Source organism: Abramis brama (genome assembly GCF_963993115.1).
Source record: "Abramis brama genome assembly, chromosome: 23".
Classification (NCBI taxonomy): domain Eukaryota; kingdom Metazoa; phylum Chordata; class Actinopteri; order Cypriniformes; family Leuciscidae; genus Abramis; species Abramis brama.
The window spans coordinates 15,059,706-15,085,089 of NC_139985.1; the positions used below are offsets into that span (position 1 = coordinate 15,059,706).

Genomic DNA, 25,384 nt, shown 5'->3' on the forward strand with positions numbered 1-25,384 from the left:
TCACCAAGGCTGCATTTATTTGATAAGATATTATTCAAAATAACTGGCAAAGCTGAATTTTCAGCTTCAGTGTCACATGATCCTTCAGAAATCATTCTAATATGCTGATTTGCTGATTATAAATTACTGTTGGTGCTCACTTGCTAATAATGGTTCTTATTGTTGATTTTGTGGAAAGCATGATAATTTATCCTCATGATTCTTTGATTAACTGAAAGTTAAAAACAGCATTCATTTGAAATACAAATCTTTTGTAACATTATAAATGTCTTTACTGTCGCTTTTGATCAAATTAGTGCGTCCTTTAAAATAAAAATCATACTTACTCTAAATTTTTGAAAGGTAGTGATTTCCACAAAAATATTTCAAAATTTCAGAGGGAAGCACAAAAGTTTTCAAAATTGGTTATAATAAATATCTTGAGCACCATATCGCATATTATTATGATTTCTGAAGAATCATGTGAGGCTGAAGACTGAAGTAATGGCTACTGAGAATTCCAGGAATACATTACATTAAAAAAAAATATTAAAAAAGAAAAGTTATTTAAAAAAAAAAAAAAAAAAAAAAAAAATTTAATAATAATAATAATAATAATAATAATAATAATAATAATAATAATATATATATATATATATATATAATTTTACTGTTTTTACTGTATATTTGATCAAATAAATACAGTCTTGGTGAGGATAAGAGACTGAATGTTTAACAACATAATATATATAGATATTTTTGGAGCTTGACAGACTGTAGTCATTGTGTGCTTTTGTCAAAAGGAAAAAAGCAGCTTAAACATTCTTCAAAACTTCTCCTTTTATTCGTTTGTGGGTGAACCACTGTACTAGTTTAATTGATCTTGGATCGTTTGCTTTGACTGCATCGGCCTAACTCTTAAATCAGCTGTCACCAATGAAACGCGGGCTGCTGTTGCTTGCGCTCAAAGCTGCTTTAATTCCGCCCCACTGGGCAGTCACTGTGGGGGCGAGAGGGGACTTTGATGAGTGCACAACCCGTGAATCCCACCGTCTTAAAATAGCCTTTCCCCATCACTCTGCTGGGAACAGTCTTGGCGTTCTCTCGCTTTCCTCATCTCATGGTTTTATCTTGTTGTTTTTTTTCCTTCCTCTTTTCTCCACTCAGAAAGCACAAAAAAAATGCATAAACTATAAATGATGCATAAATTAAGCGCAGAAACCAGTAAGAAACCAAAAGACTACAGTTTAGTAACTGCAGTCAAGTAACATTCAGGGAAGCAAAAAAGAAAAACTGCCCAGAACGAACCGTCTTCGCTCTCCTGTAAACACAACCAGACGTACACATCCACATTCTGTCAATTTTGGAAATTCCCATAGTATGCCAGCGCTCTCCGATTAAAGAGTATGAAGAACTCAGACAGACTCCAGTGTATTTGGCATCACATATTACAGCAGAGCCGAAACTTCACTGGAAACTTCACTTTTTTTATTATTGCATGCCGCCTCCCCTCTGAGGAAAACACTCAGTATTGTGAACAGACACACTGGCACATGCATGCACGCATATACCATGAGCTCTTACACCATTGGCCAAAACTCACGTTTTTGAGGGGGAACCAGTGTCAGTTCTGGCTCACTTGGTGCCCTAGGTGAGATGAGACTTAATCAAAGAAAATAAAACACTTAGTACAACTAATTAGTACTTAGATATAGGTCAGAGGAAGAGTTTTTGTTTAGCATTAAAAGCGAAAAAAAAAAGGTCTATACATAAATACATTTTATATTCTATGAATATATATTTTTCTATAAACAAATATATAAACAAACATATTTTTCTCGCAAATAAAATATGTTCCTAAAACAATCCTTTCTTTTCACTTAATTTCCAAAGATGTAATTTTTCTTAAAAGTTGCATAAAAAAAAAAAACACTTGCTACTTTTCACGTCTGGTCTATGTTTTGCTTCCGTTGGACTTTGAGTTAGTTGCACAGTTCTCAGTTCAGTTTCCTGTGTTTTCTTTGTTTACGCTCTTCTGTTGCCATGGTTTTCGATTTGCCCTCATGCGTCTCACCTGTGTCTTGTTAATTATCTAGCTAAGTCCCTAGTGTTTCCCTGTGTATTTACAGCCCTTATTTTCAGTGGTTCTCCGTCCGTTATCGTCAATATATATTGGTTTTTGAGAAGTTCAGAGTAATCTGAATGTTTGGCTATTTTGATTTTTGTTATTTAATAAAGTATGCAGCACATAGATCCTGCTGCAAGTGCAACCAATGGTGTCACTACTAAAATCTCTGGGGAAACATTGAAATGTGCATGACGCTTATGCACGGCTGTGTCTTTGTTCCGCAACCAACCTTGCTGGTGTGCCATCTGTCAATATTACAACAGCACAATACGAAGGTATTCTGCCTCTAAGGTTATAAAAGCGTGTGTTGCATATTCATTGTGTTGATCCCCTCACAGTTTCCTGTTCATTATTCTTCTTCTAATAAGGCTGAATGTACCATCTACATTATTACTGTGAGACACACGAGAGCAGTGTGCTGAGATGCCGTGCTATTACACATATTGCGCACACCCACATGTCCAATATGTTCTCATCTCAGCTATGCTGTTGAGCGAAGGGAAAGAGAATGAGAGAGAGAGAAACTGACCGTCTCCTGGAATGATCCGCAGCGTCACCGTGTTTCCAGCCTCTTTGATCAGGTTGACGATATCCGAGTGGGACTTATTGGTGATGGAGCAGGCGTTTACAGCCAGGATCCGGTCTCCAACTTTTAGTTTCCCGCAACGGTCGGCTGGGCTTCCCTCAATGATGCGACCTATTTTATGAGGCATTGCCACACATGCATTTCCAACTTTTGGCCAACAGTGATTGAGCATGTATGAGTTTGAATTAAGATGGTTATGTTTGTTTTTTATTTATTTTTTTGGTGGGGATGGAGAAAGAGAAACAGAAAGAGAGAAAAGAGAAAGAGAGAATGTGTAGGGGTTAATACATCAAGCCACCAAGCTAAAGTGCCAACATTTTCATAGAATGCCCACAGATTATGCCCTGCAAGCAAAATACACCTCAAAAGAAACTTGTGACAGATAAAAGCATGTTACTGAATGGACAGCAAAGGGGGGGTCAATAGCACATAGTGAATCTGCTGAATCTGGCGATATTAAAGACTTTCGGATGCATGCTAGATCACCCTGAGCATCGTTTCTGTAGCGCTCTTCAGATCCTTTGAATAATCACCACCGCTTTTGAATTATTCATTATGCAAAAAAAGGTGTAAACTCTTGAAATTCCCTAAGAGAACCGCATTGTACTGTAACTCTGCCTGTGTGATGAATTATGAAAAATGACTGGATTAGGATTATTCAAATTTGCCTTTTGTGGTTTACTTACTGCAGTGCACCCCTAAAGGTGCCGTTAGCCGTTTTTGCTCATTTCTGCCATTTTGCTGAATTTAACCACAATGACCTCCATTCAAAAACCCACCTTCCAAGGTTCGCAAATGCATAAAATGTTTTCCAGTCAGACGACACATTTCTGATTGGCTAGTTTTCTGATGCCAAAAAAAAGGAAAAAATGTAAACCCCCCTGACTCGTTTCTTTGCCTGTTTAATTCTTAGAGCTGGCACAGAGACAGATGTGATATCTCAGGAAACCTATCTGCTAGGTTATATGTATACTTATGGCAACAAAAATAGCTTAAGGTGCCATTCACACAGAATGCGTTTTCTGTGTGAATGGAAACATTAGATGCACACCAGTGGAATGGCAAAAAAAGCAAGGTCTAAGGTCTAGTTTAAAAAAAAATACATTTTTTTTTACTTGAACACTGCATTTTCATAGTTGATGCCCAATGTCGCTAGCTGAGCAGAAATACATAATCATGTTTCGCTTGCCCCTCAAAGATTTTCTCCTTAGTGTAAAGGTTGAGGGGTCCACCTGTCACTGTTTTCCATGTTCGTAGAGTTAGTTCATGGAGTAAATATATGGCCTATAATCTGTGTGTTTACACAGCTTTTTTAAAAAGCTGTTTTTTCTAAATATCAGTGTACATTTACGTCACTGTTAGTTCCTACTGTATAGTGTTGGTTTAGACCCTACTCTGAAGAAGGAGCTAATTTAGTTCCCCCAAAAAAGCTTTCCTAGAGCTAAAATCATTCCCAGTTCCTGCAGTGCTTGGACAGCACTTGGACAGGATTTTTAGTACAACTATAAAATTGAACCTGTCACGCTTGTCACATTTCTATGAAGATGATTTGTAGTTTGATTGTAATACTAATGACTGGAACTCTGCTTGCTCTGAGGTTCTCGTTCACAGAGACTTTGGCTCAGGAACTCGTTTCATTACTGTAGTAAAGGAGTGCCAAGCACTGCTCCCTCTCTTTTATTCCTCTCAAACATGGATCTGTCATTCCTCTCTTCCATCATAACGCTCTGAACAAAACTCCCACGTGGAGTCATCATCGAGCCTGCTGGATCCAGTGTACACTTACGTGAAGGCTGCCAACGGCGCTATTGTGAGTTTAAAGAGTGAACACGACGAAGGAGGATCTGAGTATGTAAACATGGGATGTCGTAATTCATTTGCCTTTTCACTAACTTGATTTCTCTATCAATTACAATTGTTAAAATGATGGAAAATGCTGTTGGCAACTGCTGTGATTAAATAGTGAGATTTGGACAATGTAAATGCTGTTTCACTAACTCTACAGCCATCTTGTGTAATGGAGACTTGTCTGGATTTGGGAAGTAGAGTGGAAATACAGCCTCAAAGAGAGGGTGGATATCGACCCCGCTTCAGGCAGGCATTGCGAACACTCTGCCTTTTGAAATAAGAAAATCACAGGACAGGCAGATTGGCGTAAGGAAAATACAAAGAACCCACACCCACCAAAAAGTGAAAACCACAACCAAAGCACCATTCAGAGGCAAAAAGCTCCCAGAAGAATGTGAATCCTCTTTCTCTCCTTTCCTCTCTTTATAATATAAAAGAAGTGAATATGCAAATATGCGAATATGTAAATATGTGATTGCTTGTTCCCATTTATGCATTTGGCAGACGATTTTATCCAAAGTGATGTACAGTGCATTCAAGCTATACATTTAGTAATTTTAGTGCTTTCTGGGAATCAAACTCAAGACATCGGCATTGCTAGCACCATGGTCCCATCAGCTGAGCAACAGGAACGCTAGGGTTTTTTTTACTAAAATTATAGGCAGATTAAATGTATTCTGTCTGGATATTTAATAAATAAAAAAAATACATGGTAACACTTTATTTTACAGTGTCCTTGTTACATATGTTACATGCACTTACCATAGCAATAAGAGTAAAATTATGCATAATTACATGCAATGGTAACACTTTACTTGAAGGGGTGTGCATAAGACTGACATGACACCTTCATAATCATGACATGGCAGATGTCATAAATATGAAGGAGGTCTTATGCATGTTTATGACAACTGTCATTAAGTGTCATTCGCTCAATTATGACATTTTTAATGCAAATATGACATTGTTTGAGATGTCTTTGTTATGACAACTTGACATAAACCAATACATCATAACCTGTCAGTGTCTTTGTCATGACAACTTGACATTACCAAGACAACATAAATTGTCATAAACAATGACATAGCAGATTAACTATCAAACTTAAGAAACAACTTAGCTTTATGGGTTAACATTTCATTAAACTGTCAGGTGGTTGGTTTTGACATTGGCTGTCATGAAGCCATTATAACTGTGTCATGAATGTTTTTCTTGACCTCAACTACAGTGGTACAAATTTAATTTGTCATTAAAATGTTATAATGGCTTCATGACAGCCAATGTCAAAACCAACCACATGACAGTTTAATGGAATGTTAACCCATAAAGCTAAGTGGTTTCTTAAGTTTGATAATTAATCTGCTATGTCATGTTTAGGACATATTTATGACAGGTTGTGTTGTCTTAGTAAAGTCAAGTTGCCATAACAAAGACATCTCACACAATGTCATATTTGCATTAAAAATGAGCGAATGACACTTAATGACATTTGTCATAAACATGCATAAAACCTCCTTCATATTCATGACATGTGTCATGTCATGATTATGACGGTGTCATGTCAGTCTTATGCACACCCCTTCAAGTAAAGTGTTACCCCCAGTACTTAAATATACAATTACACTGTAACACGGACACCTTAAAATAAAGTGTAACCAAATACATTAATGACAGTTTAACAATTCAACAAACTTACCGAAAGTGGTTCCTGCTTCAGGCCTCGACACTGACGATACAATAACAAATCCGAATCCTTCGTTCTCTCCTCGTTGGATCTCAACATCGTAGGGCTGGATGGCATTGGGGACCACCGTGTTGTTGCTGCCGCCTCCACCTCCGCTGCCGATGCCGCTAGTGGAGCCCGACCCGGAGCTGACCGTGTTGAGGGAGTTCTGGCTGCCCTGTGGCGTGCGCTTCTCCTCGGTTAGAGACGGGGCTTGTGTGCTGCTGTGGTGAGAGGAGGCTGGAGAAGGAGGCATCTCACCATCCACCTTTGCCACTGAGGAGGAAGAGGGTTGGGGAAGGGTTAGGAAGGTCACTCTGAGAGATTTATTTTCTGCAAGTCAAGGAGAAACCACTTCAGGACAGGCAAAGGCTGGAACTCAATCACGTTTATAATCTATGCACCAAACATGCTTCTGAACTGCATTAGTTGGTTAAATATGTAAACTTATTTTTGCCACATAATTATATTTTTTTAAAGGTAATTGCGACTTTTTATCTCGCAATTCTGACTTTTTTCTTGCAATTGTGAGATCTATAATCGTAATTGCGAGTTTATATCTCACAATTTTGAGAAAATCTGAATATAAAAGGCTGTTTTTCTCTCGCAATTACGAGTTTATTTCTCGCAATTCTGACTTTTTTTCTTTCAATTCTGACTTTTTCTCCGAATTCTGAGATATAAAGTCCGAATTGGAGTTTTAATGTCTAGATTGTGAGAAATAAACTTGAAATTCTGAGAAACAAAGTCTGAATTGTGATGTAAACTCGCAGTTGCCAGAAAAAAAATGAGACCTGTGAGCTAAAAAGTTGCAATTATCTTATTTCTTCTTTATTCCATGGCGGAAACAAGCTACAGTAGTCAGGACATGTAATTAGATAAAATCAACATTTCCCTGGATGTATAAAATATCTTTGCTCTGCTCTTGTATTTAGGTAGGTGATCCTGGATAAGTGAACAAGGTTAACTTATACTTTGAAACCTGACATATGGGACACAGAGCCCCGCATAGATTAATTAGCCAGAGTCAGCAGGCGTACCCTCATTAACATGTGCCATGATGAACTCTCATTTAAATAAACTCTGTCTGATAGGAATGGATAATCAGGCCGCAAAATCCTGCATAATTCACAATTCCACTAGTCATGCTGGTCATTACGTAAGGGATGTAGAGTGCAACATGTAAGCTGTAATTAACACTTCCTCTGGAATTAACATACTGATATGAATGACATATGATACTGTACTTCAGGTACAGATTATCTTTTCTGGTCATGAAATACTGCAATGACTCTGGGGGGCAATGACTCTGAATTATTAATACATAAAATGTACAATGTTGGTCAAAGGTTCGGGTCAGTAAGATTTTTACGCAAAGAATGTTACAAAGGATTTCTATTTCAGCTGTAATACTAATAATAATACGAAATGTTTCTTGAGCACCAAATCAGCATATTAGAATGATTTCTTAAGGATCGTGTGACACTGAAGACTGGAGTAATGATGCTGAAAATTCAGCTTTGGCATCCCAGGAATAAAATAAACTTTTGAACAGTAGTATATAAAACAAAATAAATGAACAAATAGTTAGTTAGTAACTTTATAAGGAATGTATGGTTAGATTACATGCAAGAATAGTAGTTTAAACTTTGCAAATGTAAGTGACATCTACGGTTAAAAAATGGATTTCTCCACGTTCAACACACGTTGTAAATTTCCTGCATTAAGCCATTGAAACGGAAATATGAGCAACTAAATGTGGTTTAACGTTTTTGTGACAGTGACTGACACTGGCTTATGATCATCTCTGCAGGTGACCCATTGACCGGTTTCTCAAAATAATGAAGAAGTATAAAATAAAGAAAAACAGCTAACATAATTCTGTTATCACAGGGACAAAATATATTTTTCAATAAAAATGTAAAATACAGTTTCATGACTAGCAATAAATATTTATGGCCCGTAATTTGTCTCAACAATAATAATATTTTGGAGTCTGCTTACATCCATATCCAGTCTTGCGTCTCACGGTCAGGTTGACGTGACCCTGTTTTGCGGCTTGTTGCATGAGTTGAACGACTAGCTGATGGGATTTTCCCACAACAGCCGTTCCATCCACACAAATTAGCTCATCTCCTGATCGCAGACGCCCATCTTCATCGGCAGCTCCATATTTCACAATGTGGCCAATATAAATCTGTACAAACAGACACAAAAAGAGAGTTAACAAGAGTTCTGAAACAAATCTGTCTTGGCCAAACTGAACTTCAACCCTTGAGGTTCATCACTTTTCAAGCTGTCAAGGGGTTTAACTTCACTGAAACACTGAAATGTCAGATTATTTTAAGTCTAATGGTTGTGAAATGTTCTCCAAATAGTAAAACCTCTATGGAATTTTTTTCATCCCTTATACCAGCAGAAAGGAGCAGTATTGTGGACAGCTCGTTTTTCATTCTTCAAGGACTAGAGTCCGAGAAACCGGCTCATCAGTTCAAAGATGTAACGTGGCCTCATTAAAGGGAAGAACTGGTGGTCTGAGATATATTCTGACTGATCGAGGCTGTGCTGCACACATCAAAGCCTTTGTCAACCTACACACACAGGGCAGATGCTTTCACTGGGAACAAGTTTTGCCAAAAGCGGAGTGTTTGTAATGTGCACATTTCACATAGGAATGGGTATCATGCACAAGATGTGAAGACTGATTGTGAGATCTTGGTTATGCTTGGACTATCACATTTGGAAAATCTTCAAAGGGTCTATATTTGTTGGGTGACTTTGGAAAAGTCAAAGAGTGTGAGTGTTTTTATACACAGGCATTAAAAAAAAAAAAAAAAAAATCTGTCTGGCATTATAACTAATTAAAATAAACCAATTAATAATTAATGTTGTTACGTTTTTATAAAATATTTTTGAAAAGTAACTATTAAAATTGTTTTAGTTAATTGAAATAACCTTAAAAAGATGAATATTTGATTAAATAAAACAACAACTAACAACAGCCTTGACAACTAACTGAAATAAGTTGAAGTATTAAAATTACTAAAACTGAAATAAAAATAAATAAAGCTAAATTAAATATGCAAAAATCGAATAAAATCAAATAATGGCAAAAGTACAACAAAATTACGAAAACTAAAATGAAAACTAAAAATATAAAAATAAAGAAAAATGTTAAATAATATAAATACTATATTTATTGTGTATTTATTATTAATACCATGCTATATTTGACAAATGGACAAATCCATACAAGACAATAAATAGTAGTAGTAATGTTTTTTTTTTTTTTTTTTTTAAATAATGGTGTTGAGTTAGAATTAATATAATATAATATAATATAATATAATATAATATAATATAATATAATATAATATAATATAATATAATATAATATTTTAGGTCCTGTAAGTGGTACATGTTTTTTTTTTTAACCAATTTTAAAACTGTTTGCCTTCATCATTTCATTTTAAATGGCCCTGCGGTAAGACAAATGTGTTTAAAAGAAAATCCATGTAGGCAGTATGACAGCTGCATGTAAAATAATTATAAAATATTTAGCTAAATTATATTTAAAATTGGTTTAGATGGCCTACAACGTCAAACCACAGGAAATAACTTCATGTAATCTACCCATAACCACAGCAGATTAAACGAATTAAACGAATAAACAACTATAATAAATATCAATAAATGAACAAACTATTATGAACACAATACTCGCAGAACTGCACAAATGAGGCCTGCACTCATTTCTTTGAACTTACCGGCTCGCCAGGTTCATTGCCTCCCAGGATCCTGAATCCAAAGCCGGTATCTTTTCTCCACAGGAAAATATCCTGCTCCTGGTAATCAGGTACTGAAAAGGAAGAAAAATAGCTTGAGACCGAGATCAATTCACCTGCAGAATGACGCACAAGCTTTGATTATCCCGATCCTGCCTCTTTCAAGAATGGCTGCTGGTTCAAGGAAAAGCGAACAATGTCGCTTTCATGATTGCATCTAGTTCTTACACATCTGGATTTTCTTCTAATTGGTTCACACCAATGAAGATGTAATATAATGACTACTCTGCTCGTTGAATTAATTCACATATTACAATCCGATTATCAGGTATTTCCATCTGAGAAAATGATAAGCACTGACACACGTGCTTAAATCTATATTACAGATCAAGTGAAGCAGAAGAGAGAATCCAGAGGTCTTTTGAAGCAGATGTGCCCTTGAGCTTACACCAACGCCTGTGTGCCGTCTCACCACAGCACTTCCATGTCAAATCAGTCAGGACAAGCACCAGCAGAGCTTCCCCCTCATTTAGACTTAAAGTCCTGCAGACATCAGCAATCTGTCAGGTTTTACATTATTGACCCTGTAGCTCTCCAATGCATCACATGATGTTCTGTCAGGGGACGCTTATGCCTGTTAAATAGAGAGAGCTGGAAACCGTGGCTCTAGGCAGCTTTTACCGGAGATCTTTTTTTAAATGTGCTTACCTTTAAGAATGGGCTTCGGTTAACGTAAGCTAACAACAAATGCTCTGGATTCGTGATTCGTGAAGCTATTGAAATGCAACTGGATGTGTGGAGCAGCTGCCAGACACAATGACCTCCGTCTCCAGTCTAACCAGATGTACAGCAATTTACTGTAACAGAGACAGGAAGTAGAATTGCTCCAGAGCCATTCAAAATGGCTGCTGCATGGGCAATTTTCCCACACCGTTCGATCTCCATTAAGAAGCAAGGACGGTTGTGGCAGACTCTGCAAATTGTGCATTATGGCATAGACCTTACATTCATTTGTGTTAAAGCCTCTCAATGCAGCTGCTCATTGAGTTTATTGAACTGAATGTTTTCAAGCTGGTCCAAAAAACCCAATCAAACGTCAATGATTTATTTCTCAATCCGTTCAAGGACCGCAACAGTCTGATTATGGAACTGGCTCCCATTAGCCGGTTCTGTTAAGTGACTCAAAAACATACACTTCAACCAGTGAAGCCTTCAAACAAATGATTCTAATGATTTGGTTCTTTTTAGTCAATCAACTCCCAAATGAATTATTTCAATGAGTTTTTAGAGAATCATAAAACATATGGCGCAATTAGTGTAGACCAATTCCCAAATGAATGACTCTAAAGAGTCAATTCTTTTTAGTATATAGTTTTAACTTTATTATTGAAATGATATCTTTTGCCTACTAAATAAAAAATGTTCCCATTAAGGAAGAGTAGTTAAAATAATTGTTAATGGAACTCTTAAAGGGGTCATCGGATGCCCATTTTCCACAAGTTGGTATGATTGTTTAGGGTGTTCATATAAAGTTTGTAATATACTTTGGTTAAAATTCCTCAATGGTTGTGTAAAACAACACCCTTTTTAACTCCTCAAAAACAGCTTTGTTCACAGTGACCTTTTTCGGTGCATGTCTCTTTAAATGATAATGAGCAATTGCTCACCCCACCCCTCTCTGCCATGGGGGTGTAGAATGTGTGAGGGCAGAAATATGCTAATACGGGACAGTCCGTCAGTGGTCGAGGGCGGAGCATGAGCATTATGACATCATAGTGCTCAGAAAATTCAAACAGCCTGATTATTGAGTGTGTTTAGGCTTTTTGAGGATTAAAAAAATCCTCAAAAATTGTGTCCACACACTGCAAAGACACATTTATATGCAAACACCATATAAAAGTGAATTTTGAATCCGATGACCCCTTTAAAGAACTGTAATAGTTAAGAGATGTCAGAACCCAATTCTGAATGATTCCCAATTTCCCATCCCTATAGTCCCTACATCCTCCTCCTTAAAGGAGAAGTTCACTTTCAAAAAAACTTTTGCTGATAATTTACTCACCCCCATGTCATCCAAGATGTCCATGTCTTTCTTTCTTCAGTCGCAAAGAAATTAAGGTTTTTGATAAAAACATTCCAGGATTTCCCCCCATGTAATGGATTCTATTGGGACCCAAACGGTAGAAGGTCCAAATGACAGTTTAAGTGCAGCTTCAAAGGGCTTTAAACGATACCAGACGATGAATAAGGGTCTTATCTAGCGAAACGATCGGTCATTTCCAAAATAAATAAAAAAGTTTAAGTTTTATAAGCACAAACGCTCGCCTTGCTCTGTTCTGTGATGCGCGTTGAAGACGTCACGTAATACGCAATTACGTTGAAAAGGTCACACTTGACGTGTTTACAAATGTGCGGAAGGAGGACCATATACACATTTTCAAATGTATTTGTGTCAGTTTATCGTTTAAAATGCCCATTTCGTGTGCGTATCCTGGGTGTTTTAATATTAAAAAGCCAAAAAGAACATTTTCTTCAGGACAGAAATTTTTCAAGCGTGACCTTTTCAACGTAATTGCGTATTACGTGACGTCACGAACGCGCATCACAGAACAGAGCAAGGCGAACATTTGTGCTTATAAAACTTAAACTTTTTTATTTATTTTGGAAATGACCGATCGTTTCGCTAGATAAGACCCTTATTCATCGTCTGGTATCGTTTAAAGCCCTTTGAAGCTGCACTTAAACTGTCATTTAGACCTTCTACCGTTTGGGTCCCAATAGAATCCATTACATGGGGGGAAATCCTGGAATGTTTTCATCAAAAACCTTAATTTCTTTGCGACTGAAGAAAGAAAGACATGGACATCTTGGATGACATGGGGGTGAGTAAATTATCAGCAAAAGTTTTTTTGAAAGTGAACTTCTCCTTTAAGGGACTTACTAATGAGAAACCCTAACAAAAACAGAGACAATGAAGACACTCCAAGTTTCACAATTTTTCCAACCCAAACATTGGAGTGCTCCATTCCACAGCCTCTTAACATCCACTGAAAGATATTCTTGTTAATTAGCCCCTCTGCTCTCTGGCACACATGAAAGTAGTATTGGATTCACTGTCTTCCACCACTACCAATTATATGCACATTTGTCAAAAGATGTGTTCTAGAGCGCGCTGAAGCGTGTGAACGCACTGATGGCAGAGAGAAGTGTAATTGGTCAGAAGTGCCTCAGTGTTCATGTTGGCTTCTCACTGGCGGTGAGTGAGTAGGCAAAAGCAAAGTGAAGGAAAGAAGGAATGGGAAAGGCTAATGAATAGCTTTGGAAATACAGATGACAGGTTCATCCGAACACAGCTCTCTGATCACAACAAACACAGGGGATTCGAACTGACGGCTAATGGTTTACATTAGGCTTGGACAGCTATTTGGATCCTGAAAGACTACAACCGTGTTCAAAAGGATGTTTGATGTAAATGGAATTTTTAGCAGTCTCGCCACATTTGAAATGCACAAATTACCTAACGTCACTATTTAATACACTTAATATTGAGAAACCATGAATATAATGTTTGGTTGAAAATATGAATTTTGTTGGTGTATAGATTGACTGTTAAAATTAGCATCAACTGTTAAAATCACATTGATATATAAAGACAACTGCCTTAATTTTAGACCAAACCAACCATGCATTATTTTTGTCTACACCAAGGTTAGATCATTTTTTCACCAGCAAACATTTTCAATCCCCAAAATTTTGATGTTAATATTTAGCTTAATGGCAGAGCAGAACAATCAAACAAGAAATACAGCCTGTCCCCAACCAACTAACCAAACCTGATATCCCAATACCAACCAAACATAAACCCAATGATCCGCTGCCAATGCACCCGTCACCAGAATCCCATATTACTTACGCCTACTTTCATACATGCTCCTGGATTGGGCCCAGATTTTAAAGGGATCTGGTTTCTTCTGGAGAGTTCCGTCTACTGGAGGGTCCTGGGGCAGGCTTGGCAGGGGCTGGGAGGGTGGAGGTGGGGCGGCCGACTCGTTGAGCAGGGCCTGGGAGGCGTGGAGGGGAGAGTCAGTGTGGATGCTGCGCTGACTGGACACGCTGTGCTGGGAGCTGCCCTGACTGTCCTTGCGCTCCAACTGTTGCTGTGTGAGGGGAAAAAATTTGAGGAAACATGAATAGAGAAGAAAAACAAAAGCACCACAACATCGTCTTTACGATGGAGTGCGAGAATTGAATAAATGGGGAGAAGGCAAGTAAAAAAAAAAAAGAAACAAAGAAAGAAATGTGCATGAATGAGTTGAAGGACAGAATGACGCAAAACTCTCTATAACCATTCTGTCAGGATTCATTCAAGCCAAGAATTAAATCAACGCATTCAACTATCATTCAACCTCACCCTCTCAACAAATACCCTCCAAGCAACTCAACTCAGTATTTTTGCTTCAGTTATCACATTTTAAGCTTTTTACTTTTATACATTTTGTATAGACCTTTCTTGGTCTGATTGCATTTTTTCAGTGTGCAGGCAACTTCAGCTACTTGATTTACATAACATCTTTTGTTCTATGCACCTGAGAACTCACTGGCTCTTCTTTTTTGAGCGCATACAATTCTTTTCAATAATATTAATATAATAAATAGGCTTCAAAATGAAAATTAACACTGAAATGACTACAATACACATATTAAAAAGTGGGGTCTAAAAGTCTCAGACACTAAAACTATGCATATGCAAATCAACCATATTTTAGAACTTAGAAAACTGTCAACAATACAACATTAAAATGAATAAGAAATATAATTCAGCACTGTTACTAGGTCACTAATCGAATAAGCAAATGACAGTGTCTGATCATGTGACTCCTTCGTACAGATGGTCAGATGTTCAAAGATGCTCTTTGAATCATGGTCAAATTAAGCTGGATAACATGATTATCGTGTTTTACACAAACTTACAGCTTGAGTGCTGTGATAGTTGTCACCCAAACTGTCATGCTGACAGTTTAATTTGTACAATTTGCACTTTAATAATTTGCAAAGCAAACAATTAAATGATAAAATGCAAAATAGAAGCATTTTCACCCCATTGTATATACTAATTATTATATAAATATATATATTTTTAAATGTTTATTCCAAGTAATAAATCATTATTTAACAATGACATGCTTCCAGAAGGGTTGGGTTTTTTAATGTTCTCTCCTCCACTAAGTCATCTGAAGTTCTTTTTTAAACCCACGCATACAGCTCTACATCCTTTTGCATCCCAGCACAACCTATGAATCTGTACAGCAGACATCCAGAAATTCAGCAATAAAAAAATAATAATAATACATTCAAACCACAATTCAATAAGTAGCTAAAAAATCCATCCAAATAAAACAGAGGCCATTTGAGATTTGAGATTTGAGAGACGCTTGTCTGGCACTGAGGACTCATACAAGCATGGACTTGGAAAAAAACAAAACAAGGCTGCCATTTTAACAGAAGAACACTGATTATTGTTTCTACTGTCCACAAACTCGAGCTCAAACCCTCAGACCATCAACAGGCTGGTGAACACAAAAGATGATATTATTAAAAATAAGCAAATTTTTTGCTATTCTGCCCCTGAAGCTCCAAGGATGGACCTGCTGGTTTCGCTGTTTTCTGTAAATCATTAGAGGGCTATTACAGGATGCCCATGTGACCAATAAAATCAGCCCTCCTCCCAGGGGTGAAAACCATCCTCCCAACCCCGACCACATGGTTTCACCATCCACTGACAGAGTGTTTGCATTGAAGTGCATATCAGATTCTCTCTGCCTGAGCAGTGACATTGTAAAACCACTTTTGAATCCAATGCCACAGACAATGAACAAAAGCAATCAGAAACAATGGGGAGAAGATTAATAATAAAAAAGGTGGTGAAGAGGAGAGAACAGACTGAGAATTAAACATCTGTACTCACCAGTTTGGGGCTCTTCTTCGCAGGTGCCACCCCTACAGAAAGCGAAAGAGACAGAAATATTAATTGTACGCACAAAAAGATTTCACCTTCCCCACAGGCACAAATCTGAAAGTAATCCCAAGACAGATGGATGACTCCAATCAGGGCGCGTGGTGCGGCGGCAGCCCCGTCTCTCTTTCCGTTTCTTCTCTCGTTCCTTTACTCCGACAGCACAAACCATAAAGAGGGCAGCGACAGACTATCCGCATCAGAGGACCGACCCCCATTACCCTGATTAAATGCTAAGCAGACCCCATGAACTTAAAGGAACAGTTTGCTCTTTCTTATGTAAAACACAAAAGAAGATATCTAACAGAATGTCCCAGCTGCCATTTTCCATATCATGAAAGTCACTTCCATTGTCCGGGCATTCTGCAAAATATTTCCTTTTATGGTCTACGAAAGATTTGGAATGACATGATTCCAGACATTTCATTCCAGGGAGAAAAATCCCTTTAAACCTACCAGACACTCCGCGAGAGATGAAGACAGAAAAAGAGGAGAGCGAAAGATAGAGAGAACGAATGAGACACAGGAAGAGAAACAGAGAGGGGCTTATGCCCAGACAGGTTCTAAGCTATTACCCATGGAGAAGGAGTCCAAGATACTGAACATTAAATTATAGGCAACGGTCAGTTCCCCTCTTACTGAAACCATCTTCCAGCGTCCCTGCCCCTCGCGATGTTGTTGCCGAAGGATCCTGCATCTAGAGCCAGTCCTTGAATCTCCTGTCTTTTGAGCTTCTCTTTTTTCTCTCCCTCTCTCTCTCCTTCCTTCTTTTTTGCCCTCCCCCTCCTTGTTTCGATGTGCATCACCCTCGCTCCGTCTTCATGTGTTTGCTGCTTCTCTCTGCTTCTCTCTCCCCGATACGACCGTTCTCGTGTTCGCTTTACCATCGTACTCCCTCCTCCGAACACTGATTCCCTCCCACTTCTACATGCGCTGATGTGCCATCGCCCCCTCCCACGCCTCCATCAGAAAGGCTGGGTATGACAGGCCATGCATAAATTATGCATTCATACATAAATAGATGTGAACGTCATTTATTGCATGAAAAAAAAAAACAGGAAAAAGATGAAAAACTAATGTCGGTAAGATTCATTAGTGTGATCATAAGTTGTGATTTCGCACCTGGGATCCTGATCGGTCCTCTGATTCCAGTCTGGCCTTGAAATAAGGCTGCTTACTATGAAGCCATTCCCTTGATAGCAAGTCGTCTGTGTGTGAGCGCGCCCACGGTAACACACATGCGCACTCGCGCCATTTAAGCGTCCAGCCTGTCCTGAACACATAGTTCTCTCTTTCAACAAAACGCTTCTACTCTTTATTCTGATACAACTTCAGGTATTCAATCATCCTTTCCATTGCAAATTGACCTGCCCCATAAAGCCTTGCCCCCAACCTGACTCATTATCCCCAAAACAAACACAAACGTCCTCTGCAGTCTTCCACCTCCCTCTCTTCTCTATGCCAGTCTCCACTACACTCCATTAATTGTTAAAAGTTTCCGCAGCATTGCTACACTCCCTCTTTGCTAACACACTCTCTTCATTTTTCTCTGTATGTATTCACTTTAAATCTCACACAATGGTTTGTTTGGTAGAGCAATTTTTCTGAAACTTCTGACAATGGTAATGGTAATATTGATTTGGCTAAACGTTGATAATTCTTATGACCTCAAGTGTAATTTCTATAATATTCTCCCTGCTCCGACAAACTATTCCACAGTGGCACAGCAACAAGAATGCATAAAAAAAAAAAAAAAAAAAAAACGAATGAATCTATGCTATTTTATGAGATTAAGAGTAGATCTGTGTTATTTTCTTATTTTATAACCCAGTTGAGTGTCTGGCGGCCGTTGCTTATAGAGGAGAGATGCTGCCTAATACCTTGTAATCAATCAATCCATTTCACTTTACTGGGCACATAATGGCTTTATCTGAATCCCATAAACCAGTGCTGCTTGCTGAATGAAAAGCAAACAAAGTGACCAATGCATTAAAAGTGGATGACTCTTATTGTGATTGCTGCTTAACTCTTGAACCTGTTTCAAATCCTATAGTCAAGCACTTTGAGGTAGTTTCAAGACCCTTGCCATTTCGCTCCTCCTTCCTTTGTGCAGGACTGATACCATATCAGCTCAACATCTCCACCAATTCATCATTTATTTAGAGGTTTGAGCAGAACATCAAAGAAACGACAACTGACTGAGATTAGCTATATTTCAGTTCTGCACAAAGTCGTCAAGAAAACTGGGTTAAGTAATTCAGCTCATGTCCAAAATCAAACTCAAATGAACAATATTGATGGTGTGAGAGACTAAGCCAGTTAATAAAACCCAAGTGGCATGTGACTACTGTCATAACTACTGTATGTTGAACATGCAGGAGTTAATCAGCAGGACTAGAGGTGACAGGTCAGTGGGAATCACGTCAGGCACAGAGGAGACTAATAAGAAGGTTTAGCAGGAGAAGATTATGGTGCACTGCATGCGCACATGCATGTGCATAAGGGCATGAAGAGAGCGAAGGGTTTGTACTGGAACCATTTTCCTCTGCCAGGATGATAGGAACAGATTCTGACGGTCAGGACCATCTGTCAATGATGTAGTCTGACACACAGAGGAATGAGAGGCAGTCTCCCAGGAGCGGCCGCAGCATGAGTCTAGTGCGGAGAGTGTGACAGCAGACACAAAACCATTTTCATGCAAGACTATTGTGCAGTTCCAAAAACTTGTCAGATCCCTATTTGGCAGCATTCTAGGGCATCACAAACAGTGAAGTCTGTTAAAAAAGGTAGGCAATTTAATTAAGCTGCCTGCTGCAAAATTGCTGCATCACATTTACGGAGAAGGGATAATTCACCCAGAAATGAAAATTCTGTCATAATTTTATCACCCTAGAGTTGTTCCAAACCTGTATGAATTTCTTCCCCATGTTGAACACAAAAGAAGATATTTTGGAGAATATGGGTAACTAAACAGTTTCTGGTCCCCATTGACTTCCATATTAAGAAAAGTACTATGGAAGTCAATGGTGTCCCACAACCGTTTGATTACCAACATTCTTCAAAATATATTTTGTGTTCAACAGCGGAAAGAAATTCATGGACCAAGATAAATTTTGGTTAACTTACAATAACTATAATGCACTCGTTACTGAAAAGAAATAAATTCTGATCAATTGTTAGTTCAGCCTCCAATGTGAAGCGTTATTTGTGTGTAGCTGCTGCCAATATAGAGCGTTTCAAATTGTTCTCATGACATTCCTTGTGAGTTACAAAATGGACTATTACAGCTGCCTATGTAGGCTGCTCACTAGAGAACACAGCTTATGTGTGTACGGTTGTTGTGTGTACACTGGAATAGTCTTAACATGACATGGCCTTCAATTGGAGGTGACAGGCCATGGAGTGATGTTAAAATAGCCCTGTGCATACACCGATGCACACGCACACACACGGCTCTGATGGCTATTGTACAACTTCCCCTCCATTGCGTGTGTGGATTCAGAAGGTCCACACAAACATGTCAATCAAAAATCATTCAAGGGTAACACATAATGAAAGAATAAGATGCAGAGTGGACTTGAAAACACCTGTCTCTGTCTGTCTGTCCTCACTGCCTGCTGGCATTTGTTCCAGAATGTGATGCGCCTGCATGTTGTGTGCAAGACAGACCCCTCCGCTTCATCATTTTAACAGGAAACCCCACCGCAAAGTGCAGCAGAGCATCGTCATGGAAACAAGGTGTGAAATCATGTGATTGGTGGGTTCTATGCTTCCCCCTTTTAGCAAACCAAAGGGTGAGCAGTCAGGGAGAAAACGCTCCCCACAACCATTATCTAAACATATTTTTCACAAAAAATCTCTTGGTTTGATTTAGAGCCAGACAACCACTTCTTTTGGACTGTTGCTATCCCGAGTATTTGTCTGCAACACCATTCATTTTTGCTGTTGGACAAATCAGCAAAAAATAATGCAAAAAGTGCAAAAAAAAAACTAGCTGGAATCCTTCCTTTAAAACATTAAATCAAGTTACTTTGGTGCACACCACCAATCATGGTTGTTTATCTTTCTCTCTATGTATTTGTCCAGCCAGAAAAGAGAAACGAGACTGCAATGCTGTTCCATGCTGAAAAGACAAGCTTCGATTAATTTCCCTGCTGATTTAAGGGCCGTTCACATCAAGAACGATAAATATAACGGCAACAATAACTGTAAAGTTTTAATAATCGTTATAATTCTGTAAGAATAGGGCAGTCCACACCACAACTATAACAATAACGACTGAGAAAATATATTGTTGGAATCACTTTCAGAATGATCTTTTCCAGATGATGAACGATAAAAACTTTGAAAGCCACTGATTTTAAAGAGCTCAAGCATTTAAAACGACATGCACCGTAAACACAGCATGCGCATATATTAAACAGAACGTTATCGTCAGTGGTGTGGACACTGTAATAAATGATTTTTTGAAGTTGAAAATAAAACAAAAATTATTGCAGAACATTTTACAAGAAAATACCATTTCAGTCTTTATACTTCAAAATTACGTTTAAATAAATGTGTTACTTGCCGTTTCGTTGTAATTGTGAAATGTACTGGCAATTTCTGAGTAAAAATTGTTTTTATGCCTTTTTTTTTACAGCGTAATAAAGTTATCGTTATAGTTATCTTAGGGTGCATGCATGAGCTTTCTTAAGAAGCTGACCAATAATGTCCTACTGGTTAAGCTAGTTAAGATGACAGTTGGGAATCAGCATCCAAAACACAACATATTTTGGTATTTTCTTATCTTGGTGTGTAATTAAGCCTTAGCACACTTATTTGGATGCTTAGATTATAGCAGCTAATGAGACCAGACTAGTTGATGCCTGTGTAGAAGCGGATTTCATTACTGCAGGGGAAATCAAGATGTGTGCTGTCATGATTGATGTCTCATAAAGGGAGCGGATCAGATAGTAGAACGCACCTTTTCATTTCATCACGCAATCCATAGCTGAAGCATCCCTCACTTTCTTTCTCAAAGCTTCAGATTCTAATAAATACCATCAGGAAGAATTGCAATGAGGCTAGAAATGGCCTTCTATATGTCGCAGCGCTAGTAATTCCACACTGACGTAAATACATAAACACACACACACACACACACTTCAGGGAGACAGAATGGACCTTTGGACAACTAACTCAAAGCCATGATCTATTCAGCTTGCAAACGCACATTGTGTTGACTTGATTACTCCGGGCATTACAGATGCATGAATCTCCTTTATACTGAGTGTTTGCGAACGTGACATTTAGACCTGAACAGCTGAGAAGCATCTAGAGAAAAAACAGATATCGGTCAAGCCTCATGGGAGGAAAAAAAAGTCTACGATGACAACCACAGGTTTTATTCTCTCTCTCGAGCATCAGATAATTTCATTACGTTTGGTTCTTAAAGGAATACTTTCTGAATTCAGCACAAGTTAAGCTTAATTGATGTCACTTGAGTACTAGAAAAATACATTTCCATTAGTTCTTCAAAAAAGAAAAAATCTGGGTTACAATGAAGCACATTCAATGGAAATGAATGGGGGCAATCCATAAATGCTACAATTCGCAATATTAATAGTGAAAATTTAAAAAGCTTTACCACTTAAATACACAAGTTTTATTTCTCCTTTTAAATAAAAAAATTAACGTCATTCCCGGTCCACTTCCATTGTAAGAGTCTCAACTTGACTTTTTGTGGTAAATTATAAATCATTTTTTTTTTATAATTTTTATATATATATATATATATATATATTTATTTTTTTATTTTTTTATTTTTTTATAATTTACCACAAAAAATCAAGTTGTGATGTATATACACACATATATATATACACACATACAAATCAATTTTCCAGAAAACCAGCAGAGCCAGCAGTGCATCTCCTGCAATAAGAAATGTGTTTTAATAGGCCAAACATTCTGCAATTTTAAGATGTGCGTATATATGTTTTAAAGGAATGAAGAAACGTATATCATGTTTAATTCTACCCATTAGATCTTTCCTCGGACTCTACTCTAATTAGTAGGCCAGTGATGGGTGAGTGCTGATGAAAAGGAATGGTGTGTGTGTGTGTGTGTGTGTGTGTGTGTGTCTGCTTATTTGTGTGTGGTGGGATTTGTTGCCTGACATCAAGGCCAGCAATTAAAGGTGAGGTGTGAGCACAGAGAATACTTAAAACATTCCAGACACATTTCACAGGCATTAGAGAATGTCTTTGGTGTGCACCAGCATGAACCACTGAACTTGGATTACTCCAATGATAATTAAAGCGGTTTTAAATGTTTTTTTTATCTTTTTACCCTTACCACCATTGCACCATATAATGTTAGTCAAGGTATTTTGCACCAAAAAACAGTCAAAGTTTAGCATTAAATGTTCATTTCCCGCCCTTTCTTTGGCCCTTAGAATTAAACATGCAGTTTTTTTTGTAAATATAAATGTTAGCAGGGCAAGTAAAAATCTGAACTATAGCAGAATAAAATACTTACTATTGATCTCTGGTTGTGCTTTAAAAATGCATTGCAATAGAGCATGTAGGCCTAAGCCACATATAAGCCAGATATAAAGCAGGCCATTTCTGTCCTGCCATATTATTTTGCGCATAAATTACACTACAAGTTATGTGACGTCAGTTCAGTAGGCCATCAAATCCTAGCGGACAACTTTTTTTTGCTTTACTGAAAATAGCTAGGCGGCAGTTCTATTGATGAGTCATAAAAAAATAAGCAGTGCATACTCTTTTGTTTACCTGCTGGTAACTGTCCCAAATGACAAATGGGGACGTTTTTAATACAACAGGCTCTGGCCTTGCAATTGGCATGCAGCAATTTCATGGCCCTGTTAAAAGCATTTACAAAAGACAGATAAAAGCGCTTTCAATTCATCAAATTAATAATCCGAGTGCTAGGCTCTGACTGAATGCCCTGTAAACGGGCAAAACCAGAATTTGAAGCTCTGAGGTTCTGAAAGGGATTTGTGTGCAAAACTCTCTCAAACTGTAACTTTCTATGAGGAGGAACTTCTTTCTTTAACAGTCAGATGCTGGTATTCAATGCTTTCTCTCATTTCACACATGCACACTCGCAAGTCTCTCTATTCCTCTTAGTCTGTCTCTCTTTGTTTCTTTCATTCACTTTTGCTGTCTCTGGACTGTAGAGACAGCGGTTTTCCACCAAAAGCAGGTAACCTTGACATTTCTATCTCAACTTCCTCTTCCAAAATTCAAGATAGAGAAAAAAAGCTGAGTGGAAGTGTCAGATGAGGGTTAACAGACAGCTGATTTTGGTGGCCCTCGAGGGAAAAGCAGATGTCACAGACTTCATATTCATGATCGACACAGACCTCTCACCCGAGACTGTCTCTGTCTGGACACATTCCTGTCATTCTCTCTTCATCTCAAGTGCACAAGCTCTCATTCAGGAACACTGACTGAACAGCCTATTCTCTCACTCTTCCCTTGCTTTACACTCAAGTAGTAAGACTTTTGACAATCTCCATAAAGTCAGGTCCACATTGCAAGACCCTTTTCACATTCCCAGGCTTGGAACACACACACACACACAAAAAAAAATACCACAGTAAGAAAAAGTGAGAAAGAAAGTGTACTAGATTTATAAAAGCAGAAATATGTAATCAAAAAGGGCCAAAAAGCACCCACTTAAACAGGATACAACCATCTGGCTGACTTGTAAACCAACCAATCAGTTCATTATTTTACATTTAGGAGTGGGAGAATCTAAAATGGGATACAACTCAAGGAATAGACAGTTTGCTTGATAGGGATGCTGCTTAATATACACTATACAGTTCAAAGGTTTGAGGTCAGTAGTACAATTTTTATTTTATTTTTTAAATAAACAAATAGTTTTAATCAGCAAAGACACATTACATTGATCAAATATTAGTTTATCAAATAAATGCAGCCTCGGTGAGCATAAGAGAGAGACTTCTTTCAAAAACATTACAAAACCTTTTTCAACCCCAAACTTTTGAACACTAGTATATCAGTACCAGATTGGATTTTGGTAATTTTTGGTATTTTTTCATTTTTATTTTTAATCCATTTAACGAAATAGCATTACATTTTAATATCAGCTATTTGTGGGTTATCAGCCATTATGATCATTTAGTTGTACTGGTCAGAATTGTATTATCGGTGCAACCTTAAAGGGTTAGTTTGCCCAAAAAGAAAATTATCCCATATTTTACTCACCCTCAAGCCATCCTGGGTGTACATGAGTTTCTTCTGTCAGCCAAACACAATTGGAGATATATTTAAAAAATATTCTGGGAGTGAATAGTAACTGAGATTTTGAAGCCCAAAAAAGCGCATTCATCCATCATAATCAATACAGCTCGGGTCAGAGTTCACTCTTCGGTCCGAACTCGACTCGCATACGGCTGATCCCCGAAAGCAAGTGATTACAGTGTACAAATTTATAAATATGGATATTTTTTGTACAAAAATGCATCGCTTCACTGAAGGCCTTTATTATCCCTGGAGTCGTATGGATTATTTTTTTGATGGATAACCCTTTAATGATGCCATAAACCCTGTTGACTTTGACAAATAGAGCTAGTTTTTAAATTAAAATTAAATTAAAACAATACAAAATTTCTTGTGAGCTCACCTCTTTGCACCAGCATGGTCACCTCACTGCCTTTGGGGCACTTGCTGAGCAAATCGACCACCTGATTGTGAGTCAGGTTCTGCACGTTCCTCTTGTTCACCTCCATGATGATGTCCCCCTCCCTCAGGCCTCTGCATCGTGGGTAATCCACTATCTGCTTCACTCGCTGGCCTCCCCCAGAAGGGCTGTCCGCTATTGTGAAGCCAAATCCTTTGTCGCCCTTCTCCATATGGACAGTAATAAGCTCGGGCTGGGTTGCAATCGAAGACGCCAATGTCACCACGTCACTGGAATAACCGTGAGAGCCATTGGAAGCCACCTCCGCTGAAGGGCTATGGGGGCGAGGTGGGTCGCTGGAGCCGTTCAAACTACCACCGCCACCTGTAGTTTCGCTCCCGTGGCTGGAGGGCGAGTCATAGCTTTCTTTTCCATTGACAATGATGGGTTCCTTGTCCAGAATGGCCACAGAAGTCACCAGGCTAGTGTTGGGGTCATCAGGGTCAAAGGGTAATGGGTAGCCACGGCAGAGTTCAAGGTCGACCATAGAGCCGATAGGGATGGACTGGAAGATCTTCACAACCTGGGCGTGTGTGTAACCCAACACGCAGGTGTCGTTCACACTCACGATAACGTCACCTGAAAAAGCAAAACACGTGTT

The 25,384-nt window shown here is 38.3% G+C and overlaps 1 protein-coding gene across 17 annotated transcripts in view; it reads right to left on the minus strand.

Annotated features, from left to right (window-relative positions):
• The window catches only part of magi1b (membrane associated guanylate kinase, WW and PDZ domain containing 1b), a 132,830-nt gene that overhangs the window by 8,028 nt on the left and 99,418 nt on the right, over positions 1 to 25,384 (minus strand). For 12 of the 17 annotated variants that reach the window (XM_084101117.1, XM_084101114.1, XM_084101104.1 and 9 more), the window contains 7 exons: positions 24,727 to 25,362; positions 16,015 to 16,046; positions 13,963 to 14,206; positions 10,032 to 10,123; positions 8,269 to 8,461; positions 6,238 to 6,540; positions 2,637 to 2,840 (listed from right to left, as the gene is read on the minus strand). In XM_084101117.1, coding sequence (XP_083957243.1) covers positions 2,637 to 2,840; positions 6,238 to 6,540; positions 8,269 to 8,461; positions 10,032 to 10,123; positions 13,963 to 14,206; positions 16,015 to 16,046; positions 24,727 to 25,362 — 1,704 coding nt within the window. The remainder of the gene's footprint in view (positions 1 to 2,636; positions 2,841 to 6,237; positions 6,541 to 8,268; positions 8,462 to 10,031; positions 10,124 to 13,962; positions 14,207 to 16,014; positions 16,047 to 24,726; positions 25,363 to 25,384) is intronic. The other 5 variants (XM_084101119.1, XM_084101118.1, XM_084101116.1 and 2 more) reach the window with 3 other exon arrangements.